Genomic DNA, 19,733 nt, shown 5'->3' on the forward strand with positions numbered 1-19,733 from the left:
CACTGAAAAGCAGTTTCAAATTATATGGTGAGTTCTACTGCTGAAGTGCCAGTGTTTAGTGTGTGGTCATTGTTTCTGAACAGTCCTCAGCCTCTTGATCAGGCTTTATGTCCTCCCCAGAATATCCAATAGAAACACAACCACTGAATGGTGTGACTAAAATGATTAATCAGAAAGATATAATACTGACCACACTGGATTGTAAAAGGCACACACTTTAATAGTAAGCTCTTTTGTCCAAAATACATGGACTTCATTAGAATCCTCCCCAAAATATAATATGTATTTTAACAAAAATTTTGACAACCAGCTTTTGTTTTTATATCCCAGCAACCATCATTTGCAGCAGCATATACTGTCTTCCTCAGGTTGTATTCCTTGCAAAATAAATGTGGCAGTGCTGGAAGTGATTAACAACTAAAACATCTGGATTTTGTGGAAGCAGTTAGCTTAGTCACTATTTACTGACTACGTTAGTTTTGTATGACAAGGCCTTTCCATTGTCTAGTCTCCTGTCATTCCGTCATAAGCCTCTCTCACCACATGATGCACGTGGCTGCTGTGCATGTGTATCCAGCTTGTGTTTGTCAACATAGGCCCTCCCTCACCACAAGATGCACATGGCTGCTGTGTGTGTGTGTGTGTACCTACCTCGCTTTTATCACCATAGGCCCTCCCTCACCACAAGATACACGTTGCACCTGAGCTTGTGTACCCAACTTGTGTTCATCAGCATAGCTAGGTTTCAGTGAGCCTAGATTACACAGTACACTATGCGAGTGGGTGCCAGAAGAAAATGCACTGTATATGTAGTCAGCCATCTAAAGTTCGATGACAGAACTGAGATCATTGTCATAAAGACCAAGATTGTGTTCCCTTAAAGAAATGCACGTACTCTAAGGTATAGCATTTTCAAATTTAGTGTATGTAAGAAGCTAGATGTGCAGGGTGGCACCTAAAAAATAAGTTTAAACTCTCACTGTTTAAGTCATTGCAGTTTTGTGACATCACTTTTTAATGTAGACTTGGACTTTCAAGATGGCTGCACATTGTAAAACAGCTTAATTCTAGCCGTCCTGCTGTGAAAAAAGAAACTCTGCAGAGGAGTACAGTGGACTTTTGTGTCCCTGGGTAAATTTAAGTAACTGGCTAGCAAGTGCACTGTCTGGATGCCAGAAAAAAAAGAAATGCAGAGGACCTGAAGAAAAATCAGTTACAAAAAGTGAGGAAAAAAACACCAACTGGGAAAAGAACTGCAGCTGTTAAGCAAAACACAGTGCACCCTCCAGACTTGACTTCCAGTAACCTAGAGGAAAGCATACGTCAACAGCACACAGACCTGGTTAAAATAAATCAAACACTGATGGAGTATTTCAACTCAAACAACAAAAGGCTGGAAAAAAGGAAGAAGCTTTAAACAGATACTCAGATGAGATGATAAAACAGCAAAAATCATAGGTTGAATTGAAGAAAAGGCTGGCTGAATATGGGACTGCTCAAGAAGATATAATAAAATAATAGAATTAGAGGACAGAACACATATGGAAAACCTGAGATTTTCAGCTGCACCAGAGAAGCTGGAAGGAGCAGACTGCATTTTTACCAAAAGCATAAATAAGCAACTGGACTGGTACTTCACAGCAGTTGTTGTTAATTGAAAGGGCACATTGTACATATACTCTCAACCTGGCTATGAGAAAGCAGCCTAGACATTTAATACTAAATATGCAATCCTACCAGCAGAAAGAGTTGATTCTGCAAAACTGACACAGAAGGACAAAGTACTAGAAGTGGGAGACAGCGCAGTGTTTGTGAAGAATGATTACTCATTGTACACAAGGCAGAAGAGAATTAAATTTATTCCACTATTCAGAAAACTTCGAGAAGCAGGTGTGTCTGCTGTACCCATCTATCTTCAAAATATTCTTTCCTGGAGGGACACAATAATTTTTTGATGAAGTACATGCTAAGGAGGAAATACAAAAATTTGTCCAACGAAAAGTGAGATGTGAAACAGAAGGAGATTCTGCTTCTTGTTCTTCTGGTAATAAAGACCACAGGGAGACTGCCAATGAAACTTTTTTTCCAGTGTTTCAATGTTTCAAAGGCAATAGCAGTATATTATGTACCCACACAGTAATTGGTTCAGCGATATCCGTATTTATGGGGGCAGGATAAAATTAAGTATTTAGTAATGTGGATTACAAATTATTTTACTGTGGCAGCTAATGATATGTGGGAAGAGACTAAAAAGATAATACAAAAACGGAGAAGTTGGAAGCTGTGTTGCATGGATATGGATAGTAAGATACAAGCAGTTAAAATGTTTTTAGTCCCTTTAGTGCTATGTATAGGTCAGGCATATGTTTATCAAACAGAGTAGAAGTAGTGGTTAGGAATTAATAAAGAGCTGAAGGATTTTATGTAACAGAAGATGGCAAGAGTCAAGTGGGGATAAGCTGATTCTTTCAATAGACCAAGGTGGATTGGGATTACTCAATTTGAAGAGGTATTTCAGAGCTGCACAGTTAAGGCTCCTATACATAGCACAAGCAGAAACCTATAATTCAAAGTGGAAATGGATGATGGTGAAGAAATGAGGGAAGCTCAAGAAACAAGGAGAGATTGGGTTTTTGGATACAGATATTTATGGAGAATAACAATCATACAGAATATTATATTTGTAAAGTATCAGAAAGTATTCCAAGAACTAAGCTAACACAGGAATGGAGAAAGGAGATTCTTCCCATAGGGATGCTTGCAATTAGGGATACAGACAGTAAGCAAGAGGGGGCTTGAATTTATTGGTGAAACCTGGCAAATGAACCGTAGCATTAGGAACAAATAACTAGAGAGGGAAAGGTAATATAATTTGAAGACTGCAAGAATTTATTTGGACTGTAGGTTAGAGATTGCCTTCCCAATCAAGTATTTATATGAGTATAGGCAAAGAGAAAGAAATAGGGGGTCCTAAATAAATGACCAGCACTGATAGAGTTGTTAGTAGAATCTAGAACAGAAGCTACTGTTAAAGGAATACTTAGTACAGCATATAAAATATTGCTTATTACTATAAGAATCAATCAGAGGAGGTTAGAAAGGACTGGGAAAAGAGATTGGATAAGCAGTTCACAAAGAAACAATGGGGAATATATGTATGTCTCTCAAATATACAGCAAGATCTAGAAGATTTAGGATTTTTGCTTGGAATTGTTTAAATAGATATTTTTTATACCCCCAGTAGACTCCAGAGAATTTTTCTTCAGGTAGACCCCAAGTGTTGGAGTTGTGATGGGAAAGAAAAAGGTAATTGAGACATATTTTCTCGAAGAGCAGTGAGTTGGTAGACTTTAAAGATTCCCTGCAGACTACTCTTTTGGAGATATTGGTGAGCAAATTGGTATAACAAGGGAAATGTTTTTTTTTTTTCTGAGCTGTGATACAAAATCAGAATTGCCTAGACATAGCAAGGCCTTGCTGAGTCTAATTATGGTGGCTGCCAAAAAGTAATTACTAGAAAATGGAAATCACAGTCTAAACCAACTGTAGGAGAAGTAGTGAATATAGTAACAAACATAAAACAACTGGAATTGGGATATTTAAAAAAGAGTAGGAGCAAATTTCATAGGAAAAATGGGAATTGTGGAAACAATACATGCAGGGGAGGAATGAGGTTTAAAAGAAGGCAAGACTTGAATGAGCTTTGTAATGTTTGACTGACAGTGATTGGCTAGATTTATAAGTGACATATAATATTTGCAACGGGGATTGTGTCATTATGGTTTGTGATGTAAAATGCTTAGGGCTGGGATTATGTCAGCAACGTTTGTGTTTGTATTTATTGGACATTTGTTAACTGGGTTAGTCCAACTGGGCAAACAGCCCTTTTTCACTGTAGACCTGAGGCGAAAAGCTCCAAAATAATACAAATATTACAAGAATATAGAGAGTAATTGACATGATAAAACTACAATGAGTTAGTTGAATTCAGTACTAAGCATACATAGTACAAGGTAGAATATTAGAGGCAACAAGCAGATGACGCCGTACGAAGTATTGTACAATGTATACATCATAATAGAGAGCAGTCAGTAATAGGAGAGAAAAAGAAAAAACATAACAATAGAGGTCACATGGTGGCTGAAGAAACAGGAACAGTAGGACCTTTAAGACCTGTAATATATACAGGAGAATTAAAACCTTGTATAAAAGGGTATTGTATGAACAACAAGTTCAGGAAGCACAGAGAGCAATGGAAAACTGTGAGGAATTGCAAAAACTTTATTAGGAAAGTATAAGGAAGCAGCAGAGAAGGTGAGAGAATAGGATACAAAGTTGTAAAAGATGGAAGGTTTATTAATCTAGCTCATAGAGGGATGCAATTTTACAGGAGGTGAAAGTTAAGTAGGGTCATTGCATTGGCAGGACCAAGATTTGTAGAGGCTTTCTTTGAGGATTATTTTAAAGGAATTAAGGTTAGTGATATTTCTGACACTTAAAGGAAGCTTATTCCAAGCATTTGCTACAGAGTATCTGTAAAGGAGTTTACAAATATTTTTGTTGGGCTTATAGACATGCAGTAGATGCTGTTGAGAGCTACGGAGAGCACGGTTAGGGGTGTAAGGCTGGATTAGATTACAGTAGAGTGTGTGGACAGGAGGGTTCACATAAGATAGTGTGCCATGAGAAGCTGGGGTAGTAGAATTTGGTATTGAAATTCCAGCCACTGTACTCTTTCTAGAACAATGCAGTGGTGGGTACGATATAGTAGGTTGGAGGCAAATATTGCAGTTTTATTATAGGTAAGTTCTAGTTTAGACAAAAGGTTGGATTTGAGATTTGTGAGTATAGGGGCTGCAAGGAGTAGTGTGGGAAGTAGAAAAGCTTGTGCTAGAGAAAGTTTGTTTTCATTTATGTAAATGTATGATTGCCTGTAAGTGATAATTTAATAAAGATGTTTCTTGTTTAAAAAAAAAAAAAAAAAAAAACACTTTTTATTGGATTGCTCCTGCATTACATTTTTGTCAGCGCAGCTTGTGTCCGTCCGGAATCATATGAATTTATATTGCTGCTGCTGGGCGTTCAGACAGCATAGATGGTACACATTTCTGATTATTACTCTGTCTTCTACCTATCTGGTGAGTTAACTCTTCAGATTGACTGCATATGGAGCTTGTTTTAGTAGTAATTTTGGTAGCATTTACCTAAAGTTTTGGTGGTGATTTAAGCTGAGGCATACAAATCTTTTTTTTCTCAGCTCCATCCCTCTGCCCAACATTGGATGTTGGTTTTGACTGATAACATGAATGCTCACAGAAGTACTGTGAAGTCGTTAAGAATTCAGCCCGTAGCAGAGATCAGTTGTGTAGGACAATCTTGATATCTAATGAATCTAATGTATAGAGATAGTCTCACAATGCAGACAAAACATTGACAGACAAAATTAATGCACGTGAAAAACCTAAGTATGTTTCAGAAAACTGTTGGATATTTGTTTTAGTTTCTTAATGGTATGATTTGTTGCAAATAATTGTTAAAGAAATTGAGGGTAATATGAGTTGATTAGTACTTTGCAAAATCTACAGGTACAGACTTGATTCAACTTGCAGTTTGTGAGAAAGCTTTTCTTTTGACATATTTTGTACTTCATTTTGATTTTACTGAGTCAGGGTTTTGTATTAACTGTAAGTTGTGATTTTGACATGGTCTAAATTTGACCATAGTTGTAGGCTGCAGAAGTAGAGAGACCTTGATTCTGCAGGTGAATCTCTTGAGTATTATTAGGTAGTGATAGTCATTTATTGGTCATTTTTGGACTTTGTGAGGCTGCATGGGCTGTAATCAGATGCAGAGATTGTCAGGTGAACTTCACCACAGCTGGCATGTGACAGATATAGCATCTTGCTTGCCAAGTAGTAGTTCTTGATCTGCTTGTTTATAAGAACAATATGCTGGACTGCAGAGTGCAGATCTCTTATTATGGGACTGTCTGGCATTATGAATCTACTAGAACACTGGTCATTTGACATAATGATACAAGTCACCACTTCAGGCGCCAGTCACTGGCTTCCAGTTTTCCAAGAGTCCTCCAGTTGTTTCAGCCCTCTAACTGGCATTACCATGTTGCTGTTACCACTAATTAAAGGAACTACAAAAATACATTTCATTGTTTCTTGATGTTATGTGCAATACTTAATCCCCTGTGCATCATTCTAGCAAGTTAATGTTTTATAATTTATTTTCATTTGGAATGGTTTCATAGGGACTGTCATATCTATGTGATTTTGTTTTTCAGTCTGTCTCTTTTTCCCATGATGCTCTTTGACAAACTACTGTGACAGGACCTAGTGCCATAATTAGATATTTTGCCACTCCCTGTTTTCACAGTGCCACTACATTGAATTACTGACCTAGACTGTCTTTAATGTTAATATTTCATGGGAAGTTGTTCAGTTTCATTCTTTACTGATGGGTTCGGAGCCGATCCATCGGCTCCGGTACGGCCGTATGCAAAGCTTGAGGTTTTCCAGTAGCTGGAGGCCAAGCCCCCTATCCCATGATGCACTGTGAATTACCTCAGATCTAGTTTGCCGCGGCATCTGATCAGAGGTTCCAGTTCAAGCTCTGACTAGTACTTTTTTTCTAAACATATTTCTTGGAAGTTATTTCCAAAAAAATTGTTACTAAATTTTTCTGAATAGTTGTTAGTATAGGCATCAACTGATTCAGGCAAGGGAATACACTCTGACACTCTGCAATCACTTAGGCATTATAGTCAACTCAGAAAAGTCTGTCTTGTCGCCATCGCAGCATATCATTTTTATCGGGGCAGAGTTAGACACTTCAACCACCACGCTAAGACTACCAGTCGAGAGAGTCTTTCTTCTTCGTCAGCATGTCAGCACATTGGTATCAAAAGACAGAACACCAGCTCCAGAAGTTCTAAAAGTATTGGGTTTGATGGCTGCAGCGATCCTAGCCATACCATTAACAAGGATGCATATGCGGATTTTTCAGTGGATGTTGTTAACTCACTGGTCTTATCAGGAACTTCCAATGGATCATATGATTTTAATTATGATCTCTTGCAAGAAAGATCTCCACTGGTGGTTGACATCTATTCACGTATCCATAGGACACGCTTCCTTGATCAGGTGGGGAAGGCATTTTCTGCGAAAGACTGCCCAAGGCACGTGGACAGATCAAGAGTCACATTTGCACTTCAGTGTTTTGGAGATGAGAGCAGTACTTTTGGTGTTGCAGTACTTCCAGGCCTCTCTTCCCCTAGGAATGATTGCAATTCAAACACGAGTGGTCGCTCAAGAAATTGCGGACAGGATTTTCCACAAATGGGGCCAGCCTTGCTGCAACTTTTTTGCCAGCCACATCAACACGGAATGCAGAAGCTACTTTGCCCTGATTCCTCCTCCAGGAGAAGCCCCGAGAGATGCACTCATACACGATTGGCCCCTGGGTCTCCTCTGTGCATTTCCACCCATCCAGTTGATACCCAGACTTTTACAGAAAGCAAAATCCCTGGGGGAAACCATCATTCTTATAGCCCCTCATTGGCCTCAGCAGATTTGGTTCCCATTCCTTCATCATCATCTTTTGGAGGATCCCTGGATTCTGGACCCAGTTCCGGACCTTCTGACACATCCGTTGGGGGACCTCCATCCTTCTTTGCAGTCACTGAAGCTGACAGCTTGGCTGCTCCAGTTCCCCTTATAGCCAGGCTTCATAACTTTTCCAATGAGACAAAACAGGTCCTTTTGTCCTCTCATAAGCCGTCCACTAGAAGATTATATCTTAGTAAGGGAAAGAGATTTTCCATATGGGCTTCTAAGCAGAACATTGATCCTTGCCAAGTCCCATTGACATCCATACTAGAATTCTTGACTAGGATTTTTAATAAAGGAGTGGCAGCCGCAACAGTTCAGGTTCAGTTGGCTGTTGTATCTAACTTTCATCTCGGAAATGATGGGCTAAACATAATGTCCCACAAGTTATCAAAGGTCTTTCTCAAGTGAACATTTCATATGAGACCTCCAGTGAAAACTCCTTATATTTTATGCTGTCACGTATAATCCTCCCCCCATTTGAACCAGCATCATCTTGTGATTTCAAATATTTGTCATGGAAAACCATATTTCTGGTAGCTATTACTTCTGCCCGCAGAGTGTCAGAACTTCAAGCTTTATCTATCAGCTGATATAGGACAAACCCCTCTTTTTTGCCCAAAGTTTGTTCAGAATCTAATATCAACCAAGTCATTGAGTTACCAGTTTTCTTCCCTAATTGTTTGTTTGTTTGTGTCTTTCGGCTTTTCCCAGTTAGGGGTCGCCACAGCGGAACTCCGGTCTGCTAATGATTGGCAGTTGATTTTTACGTACCGGCTTGCCAGGCCTGAAGCACAACCTTCAACGAAGGTACGCCCATTCACGCATGTGTCCACGCAGAAGATGCTCCAGCTGAGACTCGAACCGGACAGCGTCTTACTGTGAGGCGACAACGCTACCGCAGCACCACCACCGCGGTTTCTTCCCTAATCATTCCAATAAATTGGGGTTTATGCTGCACAAACTTGATGTTCACAGACAGCTCAGATTTTATTTGGACAGAACAAAAGATATCATGAAATCAGACCAGCTCCTCATGTCATTCTCTGAAGCCAGAAAAGATAGAACAGTGGCTAAAACAACTCTTTCTAAATGGCTATCTGATTGTATCACCTTTGTTTATTCAGCTGCTAATATGCCTTTACAACACAAGATTAAAGCTCACTCAACCAGAGCAGTTTCTACATCTTCTGCGTTCCAAGCCAAATTGCCCCTTGATAACATTTGTGCAGTAGTCACTTGGTCTAAACCTCATACTTTTATCACTCATTACAAAGTTGATAAGGTCTCCAGGGACAGGGCTTCCTTTGGATCTACGGTTCTGAGGAATGTACTCCCGTGAGCCACCAGAGATTGATGGTGCTAGGGACACTACCCATCAGTAAAGAATGAACGGCGAGATTGAACAACTTCACATTAAGAAGTTATGTACTCACCATAACGTTCCATGGGAGTTATGCATCTCGCCTTCATTCTTCTGTCCCTCCCTCCTTCCCCCTCCTGGCTGATAGTTGACCTAGAGTTAGGTCTCATCCTGGTTGCTCAATTCTTCTTCCCCTCCATAGGAGGATAGCTCTTCCATATGGTTATAGTACACGCAGCAAACAAGGTCTGAGGTAATTCACAGTGCATCATGGCATGAGGCTTGGCCTCGAACTACTGGAAGACCTTGAGCTTTGCATATGGCCGTACTGAAGCTGATGGATCGGCTCCGAACCCATCAATAAAGAATGAATGCGAGATGAACAACTCGCATGGAATGTTATGGTGAGTACATAACTTCTTGTTTTAATGAGTCATTTTCGTTTATGTAAACTGTAAGCTGCTAAAATTGCTAACATGGTTTATGAATTAGTTCAAATGAAGTAGCTGAATTATGGGATTGTGTTATTTTATTTATTTATTTTATTTTACATTTGTTGACCGGGATAGTCCGACCGGATACTACATGTCCATTTTCAGCGTAGGCCCGGAGAGAAAAGCTCCAAACTTACAACTTGTTTTAAAGGTTTTCTAGGTTAAAGTAGAGAGATCTGTTGGGGTAGAAGCTGAGCAAATCAGGGTGGAGTCATCGGCATATTGTATATAGGTTGCGTCTGGGATTACAGTGTGGAGGTCATTGATAAAGAGGAAGAAAAGAAGGGGACCTAATATGGAGCCTTGAGGGACACCAAGGGTAATGGGGGGAAAGGTGGAGAGTTTGTCCTGACATAGGGCAGCCTGCTGTCTTCCACTAAGATAAGATTGAAACCATTGTATAGCATGGTTGTTTAGGGATAATTTATTTAGGGTAAGTAAGAGTAGCTGGTGGTTAACCATGTCAAAAGCCTTGGAAAGGTTGAGAAACAGGGCAGAAGATAGTTTGTTGTTTTTACAGTTGGAATTTATGATGTTAAAAAAGAAGAGGAGGGCAGAGGTGGTACTGTGATGTGATCTAAATCCATGCTGGGAGTTGGCCAGGAGATTATGTTGAATGAGGTAGTGTAAGAGTTGTTTATGGATACACTTTTCCATAATTTTAGCTAGAGGGGACGGGATGGCTATCAGTCTATGGTTTGACAGCTCAGTAGAGCTGCCTCCTTTGTGGAGTGGAATGACATGTGATATTTTCCAGATAGTGGCAATAGAGGCTTCAGTTATAATTCTATTTATCAAAATAGAGACAGGGTATGCTATGACATCAGCAGCTTTTTGCAGGTAGTCTGCAGGGAGAGGTCAGCTGAAAGGGTGGTTGGTTTGAGTTTTTTAATTAGGGCTCTAATGAGTGAGGTAGGAGCTTTTTGGAAGCTAAAGGAGAGTATGTCACTGGGTTTAGGGGTATCAGCGTTAGGACAAGTGGGTTTAAGTTTGCTAGCAAGGGCCTGGATGGTTTCTGTGAAGAAACTGTTAAAGGCGTTGGCAGTATACTTTGGCGTTTTTTTGGGTTGGGGCTGAGGGGGGTTGGAGCTGTGGATTGCCCTGGGTGGAGAAGTTTAATACCTGCCCAGAACTTCTGAGGTTTGTTATGGTGTTTCTGCGTAGATGGCAGAAATAGTTTTTTTTTTTTTTTTTTGTGTAGTAATAGGGATTTTTTGTATCATTCCTATATTGTCGAAATTTCAGTTGATCTTCTGAGGCTTTAGAGGAGTGCTAGCTATTCCAGGCATTATTTCTGTGGATGATCTTTTAGTTTGGTATCTTTAGTGAGCCAGGAGACAACTTTTGTTTTAATTCTAATAGAGCATGCAGGTGCATGGTTGTAAAGGATGGCCAGGAATGTGTTATTAAAGTGTGTTACTGCCTCATCTAGTGGTAGTTGTTTTACAATTGACCAATTGCATAATTGTAGTTCTTCTAAGAATTTATTAAGATTGAAATTTTTTAGATGTGGACATTCAACTTTATGCCTAATAATATACGTTAAGAAATAATCACTTAGATCTTCTGGGAGAGTACCTGATTTGTACATGTGGTGGGGGCTGTTAATTAGCATCCAGTCTAGGATACTTTCTTTATTGTTAGGCTTGCTGATCCTAGTAGGGGTGGATATAGTTTGTGTAAACCCATGTAGGTTTACGTGGGTGGTTGGGGTCACTGCAGTGCAGCTGTACCAATGTATATTGAGATCCCCTAGAACAATGGTTTCTTGGGGGTAGACATTGGAGAGCCAGCGGAGGATGTCTTCAGGGATCCCTAAGTTGTTACCTGGGGGAATATAGACACATACTATGTTTATACATTTGTTTTTATTTATTTGTAATTTAGAAATCATAATTTCTGCTTTGTTAAATATGGGTGGATGAAGGTTGTCTAGAGTAATATTTAGGGTGGTTTTATAGAGAACAGCAACCTCTCCCCCTTTCCTGGTAGTACAATCTAGGCGGAGTATATTATACCCTGGAGGTAGAATTTCATTATCTGGCATGGTTGATTTTAATCATGTTTCGATGAGACAAAGTATATCGGGGGTGTGGGTTGGAAGTAGGGCATGGAGGTTGTAGACCTTATTGTGACCTAATCGCCCCTGGGATTCCAGATACTGGCTAAGGCTCTTGCTGCTCCTGTAGTGCCTTTTTTAGGCAAGGTTCAAATGACAAATTCACCACTATAACAGGAACAGGCAAGCAAAAACTGAGGGTAATACTACTCAATGCTAGAACTCTAAATCTCAAAATGCACTCACTCGAGGCACTCCTTAAAATGGAGAACATTGATATCTGTTCATGACTGAGACCTGGTTCAAGGCTCCAGAGATCACCCCTGCACTACCAGGCTATAACTCATACCACATGTTTCGGCCATGTAACCTGGACCGAAACACCAAAGGCGGAGGTGTGTCCATATTCATTAAGGATAGCCACACCTCCAGGCTAGTTGCATAATGCATCCGAGGTTATCCAAGTGCAACTAACTCTGGGTAAAACTGCAATCCAAACTGTAGCTTGCTACAGTTCCCCCACCATGCCCCAGGATTCCCACTCCTCTTTTCATGATGTACTGGAAATTATTAGGGTTCAACCAAGCACCCTAATAATGGGCGACTTCAACTACCCCACCATTAACTCGTGTACCAACTCCTTAACTCACGCTTTCTGGAATTCATAAACTCCAGTGCCCTGGATCAATTTATCCACACCCCTACCAGGGGCAACAATATCCTAGTCCTAGTCATTACCAACATGAGTGACCGGTGTTCCACACCTGAAGTCAACTCCTTGTTGGTCCGATCCGACCATAAGCTTATCACCCTTGATATCCACATACCTCCCCAACCCTCCATTAAGGAAACCACGGTAAATACTATCTCCAAAGCCAACTTCATGCTTCTTAAGACAGAAATGGTGTGAACTTCATGACACCCATGCAGATGGACAGTACAGTTACAACTGCTGAATCCTACACAAATGCACTCTATAAGCACTTACACAAGTGCATGGATCGTGCTATCCCAAACAGAACCAAGATGCTATCCTCCAAAAAAAGGAAGCCAGTCTGGTGGTCCCCTGCCATAAACAAACTGTACAACAGAAAGAAGAAACTGTTGCAAAAGAGAGTGAAATCCTATGAGTGGAGGAGCTCACTGGTCAGCCTCAGTAAGAAGCTGAGATCCCTTATAAGATCCTCCAAAGCTAGCTACAAAAACAAAATCGCCGCTAATTCTAAGGACAACCACAAAGCATTCTATAGCTATGTCAAGAATCTTGATGGCAACACCCAGATCTGCTCCGAGTTACAGCACAGCAGCATGAAAATTAAAGAACCAACTGATATTGCCAACATCCTGGCAGATAGGTTCAGTGCTAACTTTACCCCCCCCCCCACCAGCCCCTAAAGGACCCATATCTATACAGGAAGAATGCAGAGTCCCTGTAATCACAACTACGCAGATAAAAGCTGCACTCTCTAAAGCCAAAAACACAGCATCCATGGGACTGGACAACATCCAAGGCTGGTTTTACACGAACTTCAGAATGAACTGGCTCCCCACCTAAGCACCATGTTCAGTAATAGCCTCGCTTCAGGTTTTGTGCCCACTGAATGGTGCACAGCAACAGTTATCCCACTCCACAAAGGTGGAGTCACCACTGATCCTCGGAACTATCGCCCTATTAGCCTGACGAGCCTGGTCTGCAAGGCCATGGAACGTATCATCATGGAACTCCTAAACAAGCTTGGGTTTGTGAAAGGCAGATCATGCCTCCTGAACCCGATCAACTTTTTTGAGGCAGTCACCAAAGCTGTAGATGAGGGTAAGGTGGTTCACACAGCCTATCTTGACCTCGCCAAGGCTTTCGACACCATCCCCCATTCTGGAATTATAGCTAAACTCACTAAACTAGGTATAAATCTATACGTCTCAAGATGGGTTGCCAGCTGGCTCACTGACCGAATCCACACTGTAAAATTTGCAGACTCCAAATCTGACCTCAAACCAGTGACAAGTGGAGTACCACAGGGTTCAGTCCTGGGACCTCTCCTGTTTGGTATCTACTTCTCTGAGGTACAGGCTAACACAGAAGGCCTCTGGCTAATGAAGTTCGCAGATGACTGCAAACTAGGAGCCATAGTTAAGTCCCCAAATGATGTGAACATCCTACAGAAGGGCCTCGCTGAGACAGATGCCTGGTGTCAGAGCCATGGCCTCAAGCTCAATGCCAAAAAGTGCAGTGTCATCCCCTTTTGTAAAAGTCTGTACCCATGAACTACCACATAGGCAGCAATCTACTTAATACCGAATGTATGATGAGACCTTGGGACCCAGGTGGACAGTAGTCTCTCCTTTGATAGTTACATTGCCACAGTAGTCAGGAAGTCCTTCTATGTGGCACACCTCATCATAAAAGGGTTCTCATCCAGGAAAAAAAGAGGTCATTGTTCCCCTCTACTCGACACTGATTAGATCCATTATAGAGTACAATGTCCCTTTTGGAATGTACCTCACAAGACATCTGCAGCAAGTGGAAAGGCCACAGAAGTACCTCACAAAGAGGATTACTGGCCTCAAACAAATGCCCTACACTGACCATCTCAAAAGACTCCAGCTTTACTCTGTAGCATATCTCCTACTCCGAGGTGATCTCTGCTTAACATATAAAGCTATGTCAAATCCAGAGCTGTTGAACATGGTACACCTAAAGAAATCCCAATCCCTCCGAGCTACACACTCTAGGGACCTAAACCTTGTCACCACACTAAACAGGACATGCTAGAGGGATAGATTCCTGTCCCAGAGACTTCCCATACTCTGGAACAGGCTACCTATCTATGTCAAGCAAAGTTCTTCATTAGCACTCTTCAAGAAAAATCTTGATGAGTGGATGGGAAATAGGAACTACACCCCGGGGATCACTTCTGTATCTCTGCGAGACAGTGGCACAGGAAAATAACTTTCTTGGGTGGCATAAGCCAGGGAACCTTGTTGGCTAGGCTTACGTAGGCTCTTGGGCCGATAGCCTAGTACCTACCTATGAACCTATGTGCTTCTAATGTTTAAGTGGCAGGTCAGTAGTAAGTTGGGGGGTCTGTTTAGGCTTTGTCTTATGTTTGGGCTGTTAACATTAGAGTTAGTGTTGTCTGGGGATGGTGGGCCAATAGTAAGGGTGTGAGGCAAACTAGCTATGAACTTTAGAAAATCCATTGTTATGCCTCCTGTTGTTGTAGATATGTATTTCATTTACTTATTTGTTGAGCAGGAAATTATAACTGGGCATATCACAGTTTTTATTGGAGCCCCCTGTAGTGAAGCTCACCATGAGCACTAGACAGTGACTTAAATACAGTCTGCTTCAACAGTAGACTAAATAACTAACTGCTGATTGATAACACCTAATAAGTTGGCACACTTGTCTCCCATAATGTTTTGCTAAAGTGTCCTGTTGCTTTTCACTTGTTCACCTAAATTGTTCTAGTCATCTGTGACAAATAGTACACATGCTACCAATGTACAAGGCTTTCATTAGCTCTCCAATATCCATTATATACTGCTCCTGTAATAGGCCAGTGTGAGAAAGGTGTCCACACTTTGTAGGGTTGAACACTTGAAAAAATGTTTGCCAGATTCTTGTAGCTGGCAAAAAGGAGAGCACCAAGGTAAGGCTATAAAAAGTAGGGCTGTAGTACGTACAGCCAAAAAACAAACCCACAAAAAAAGGATGTACGATATCTTTAACGTTAAGGCTGCATAAGGTGGGCTGAAGTAGTAATTAAGTGCCAGCAGTGACATCAAGGAGTAAATGTGGATGATTCATGCCTTGTGAAAATTCACGGATGTGTTCTCAGATTTAAAAATAAGGTTTTAGTTGGAAACTAAAATGTTAGTTTATGGAAAGGGTGTCACTGGAAATTAGTTAGAAATGCCCAGTCACCGAGATGGGTACATTGGGTCTTGCAGTATCCTTGTAGGAAGCATTTGAAGGGAAAAGGGTATTCTGAATGGTGAATATTTCAGTGGGAGCTGGGAGGGTGTAATTTAAAATCATAATACAGATTTGCGTTTTGGGTGTTGTACTAAGCTACATCGTGAATCTGATGTCTCTTTCCATTAGTTGCTAAAAATAAGTAGTCGTTGCTGAAAGTAATTACCCATAGGCTGCATACAGTTCATAATTTCATGCTGTAGATTTTATTTATTTTTTGCCTTGATGAATAGATTTTTGCTTTCTTTTGAAGTGATAAACTAGAAGAGCTGTGTAGTTAACTTCATCTTTCATTGTTTACCTTTTTTAACAGTACAAGAAGGGTGGTCCAATTATTGCATTTCAAGTAGAAAATGAGTATGGAGCTTATGCGAAGGATCCAAAGTATTTAACGTATGTTAAACAGGTAATTTCTGCCTTTACTTACTTTTTGTGATTACCAACAAAATAACTGAAGAAAATATTTACATAGTTATAGATTTTTATATTTGTAGTCTCATTAATGGTGTTCAGACTGTGAGTAGCATTCCTGTGTTTAGGCACGTCTCGGGTCGTGAATTAGTAGTAGTTGTATGCACAAGTTAAATGAGGCGTTTGGCTCAGTTTCAAAAACTACAGAGGTTTTTTTGTCAGTTATAAACTCTTTAGTGCACCTGCAAGTAATCATAATACTATTACTGTTATGGTATCTGTGTTAGTCTGAATGTAGGAGAGAGAGAGAAATGTTAAGTGATGATGCCATCAGAATAATGGGGGCAATGAAAATGAACTTATGAAAGTGCTTTTCAGAAAGAAATGGCTTTTAGTCAGGCATAGTGAGAAACAAGATTACAGATTCTGCTCCCTGCATGCATGTCAGAGCGACTGTAACTTTGATAATTTAAGGATTGTAGTACCATTGTATAGTGGCCTTGTATAGAGTCCATGTTGTTTGGCACTCTGCATGGCCCAACAGTGCAGCCTGCTGTTTCCTTCATGGCCAATGCTTACTGTGGGACTGAGCAAACATAATCTATCCTCACACTTAACCACAAACTGACTAGATACTGTAATCTTCTAAGTCACTATGCCTACTGACTGTGAGAATAGCGGGGCAGTAATCACTTAATTCACAGGAATACTCTCTAGCTATTAGCTGTTTTGCAAGGTTTAGGTTTTAATTGGTTGTTAAGGCACAGTGTTGTATGGGGTTCATATTCTGACAATTATCCTGTTTTACTTAAAGCTTCAGCATGTAAGCTATAAACCTCTTTCCTCGCTGCCACTGTTTTCCTGTAGTGAATTTGAATTCAAAAATGTATAAAGAAGAGCTATTTATCAGTGCTGTGTTGTTTTGCATCTTTTTGTTATCTGAATCAAAACTGACTGGTATCCCCAGGTGCAGTGACGTAGTTAGCTATATATTTTTTAAAGAGGAGTATAAGGGACATAGCTTCCTGAATGGTGGCTGTGGGACTCTTTGGCCACTCCCCAGGGAAACACTTTCTGAAGTCTGAGTTTTGAATATCTTTCTGTATTTGAATTGTTATAAAATGGCAGTTGAAATGTTTGCAGTTTTAATACCAGAAATAGAGACCAAAGCTGTGATAACTGCACATTTTTTAACTAAATGTCTTTACTGACAATATCACAGAGATGTTATATACTCATTGTATAACTTTCAGGATACAAAGTGCCCCCCCCCCCCCAAAAAAAAATAAATAAATAAATAAAGACTCACTACAGTACAGCAAAGCCCAAAAATCAGTATGATCAGTATGTAGGTCCCAGTAGCACTAATAAGATACTAACATTGTACGGGAAAATCGAGGAAAACATTTTTTCAACATTTAAGAAATACAGCAAAGGTCCATAATACATCGAGTCCCTGCAGAAGATCTAGCCCTTTTTCCTATTTTTGAATGAAGCCAGTGGCAACAAGAGGTTTGGCAGGTGGCATCTCCAACCACCCAGAGAGAAAAAGGCAAGATGAGCTCTATACTGGAAAAGACAATAGGGCACATCATGCCTAGGACAGCCCTAATACTGGTAGAAGTTAATTTGGATACAGCTTATGTGAGTAGTTTATACAGCACCACTACTTAGAAACTGACAAGTAGTATATACACCAGGGGGTTTTGAGTGGGGATGGCATTGCCTCCCACAAACCCCCTTACTCAAATATATATAGACTCAGGATCACGCAGCTTTTGCAAAAAGTGTGATTTTTAACAAGTTGTCCCACTCAGCAAAATTGCTGTCAGTAAAATAGACATCTGCCTTTTTTCCTCTAGTGGTTAAAGAAAAATTCCATTGTACACATTTTTTACTTAAATATTTCATGCAAGATTTCCTAAAAGTAGGAGGGTCCTTCATTTCCCTAGTTATGGCCTTCTTGGTTGTCAGAAGCACAGCACCTAGTAGCCACAACTCTTGTTTATGCTTCCCACTTTATTAAATATTCCCAACCAGATAAAGGCAGGATTTGACTACTCTGGATAACCCTAAAGTAGCATTCCTCCCAGCTTCATTCAGGTAGCTATACAGCCCATCACAAACCCAGAAGAGATGTCACTGTTCACCTTCTAATGCAAACACACCTACTTTAATATTAGGGTTAAACTAATTCTAATTATAGGCTCCAGATTTTAAATAATCCAAACCTAAAATAACGAGCAAATGTATTCAAGTAACAACAACGTTTTGAAACCCAAATAATAATTTAACAGCAATACCATTAAATAAACTGTTTTATAGTGTTTAGCTTTCAGATTTAGTTAATATATGATGTATCCTGTGTAACCCCTCATCCCACCTCACATACACCCGGTATTCTGCAGTCGATTAAAAACAGTGTAATCCAAAGGAATACTTGACTCTGCATTCTTTTTTCCCCATACACTAGGACTTGGTCATCTTACAGCATCTTCCAACACGTGAGACTCTTTTTGCTATAAGGCTGCAAATGTTCAATATATAAATATTAAAGATGCCCGTTATTGTCAGGTTTGTTATAAGAATACGTGTTTGCAAACTATTTTACTGTTGCATAGCCCTTGCCAAGTGAAGCGCATGCAACAGGTACATGTGCCTTGCCCCACAGTATCGATATGAACAGAAGCAGCTGCAAATGGTTTAATAACACAAACTAGGGCGTAGAAGCATTGCCATAGAATTAGTTGAGGTCCTTTGATTATCCAAACTCACTGAAACAACTTTAATTGTATTCTGTTTACTATGTATTTAGGGATGAGAGAAGTGATCTTTGTGAATTTGTTAATAATGAAGAACATACAATTTACAGGGGTGTCAATGTCAGCAACCATGTGCATGATGTCAGCAATTGTATAATGTTTTTAATCTGGGAAACTGTTAACTGAATTCTTTAAAGGTAGACTATTTCCCTTACAGAACTGGGAAATATGGAACATGCTCCCTTCCATAGTAATGGCTGCCATCTCTTTGGATGAATTTTTATGCATTAAATTACAAGATGGCCCATGATTCGTGTCCAAGTCACAAGAATACAAGTTCCACCTTTACCTGTTTGAGAGGTTCAGAGCTTGTGACCTTGTAACACTATAATAAGCTTCAAATGAATCAAGCCACTGTGGCAGATGGCACAGGGTATAAAATTAACCTTATCCATGTATGGCATGCCTCCTGGGTTTGCCAGCAAAGCAGTTTGACTCCTTTCCATTGCCTTTCAAGTCACCCAGTCATTCAGAGCTAACCAAAACACTGATAATTAAGGATCTTTATCTGAACTGTGAACCAGATGGATATTTCCCAGTGACAACTGAAGGATTTTTTCATATTTCCTCCAACAAATTCACCAGTGCCCAACATCTCACCCATACTTTCTCACTGCCCAACTTACTATCATGACATAATACTTGCATACGAGTCATTATTTTTGTAGTAGGGATGTTGCCTTCTACATCTGTGCGCCAACACAATAAAAATTATTAAATATAATAACTCCATAGTTGTATTTATTTAGAGCAAAGGCCCCTTAAATTGTGTTATTTCAGCCTAAGGAGTACTAATCTCGGGTAGAGAGACCAAACCCCAGAGTAGGCAGTATAAGCAGACAACAGTCCTTGTCTGTAGTTCTTTGACAGGTGATGTCCTCATTTGCTCTTCTGTTTCTTATGTCATCTGCCATGAGTTTGACTCTAAAAGCCATTTTTACTGTGTTCTATCATACAATTCCCACTTTCTTGCTGTCATTGCAGTT

General features: G+C 40.1%; 1 protein-coding gene across 4 annotated transcripts in view; it reads left to right on the forward strand.

The window, feature by feature from the left end:
- Positions 1-19,733, forward strand: part of GLB1L2 (galactosidase beta 1 like 2) — a 2,046,079-nt gene that overhangs the window by 896,517 nt on the left and 1,129,829 nt on the right. For all 4 annotated transcript variants that reach the window (XM_044081172.1, XM_044081170.1, XM_044081169.1 and 1 more), the window contains exon 6: positions 15,828-15,920. In XM_044081172.1, the coding sequence (XP_043937107.1) occupies positions 15,828-15,920 (93 nt within the window). The remainder of the gene's footprint in view (positions 1-15,827; positions 15,921-19,733) is intronic.

This window comes from Protopterus annectens, chromosome 8.part0 (genome assembly GCF_019279795.1).
Source record: "Protopterus annectens isolate FY-2018-M chromosome 8.part0, PAN1.0, whole genome shotgun sequence".
NCBI classification, from domain to species: domain Eukaryota; kingdom Metazoa; phylum Chordata; order Ceratodontiformes; family Protopteridae; genus Protopterus; species Protopterus annectens.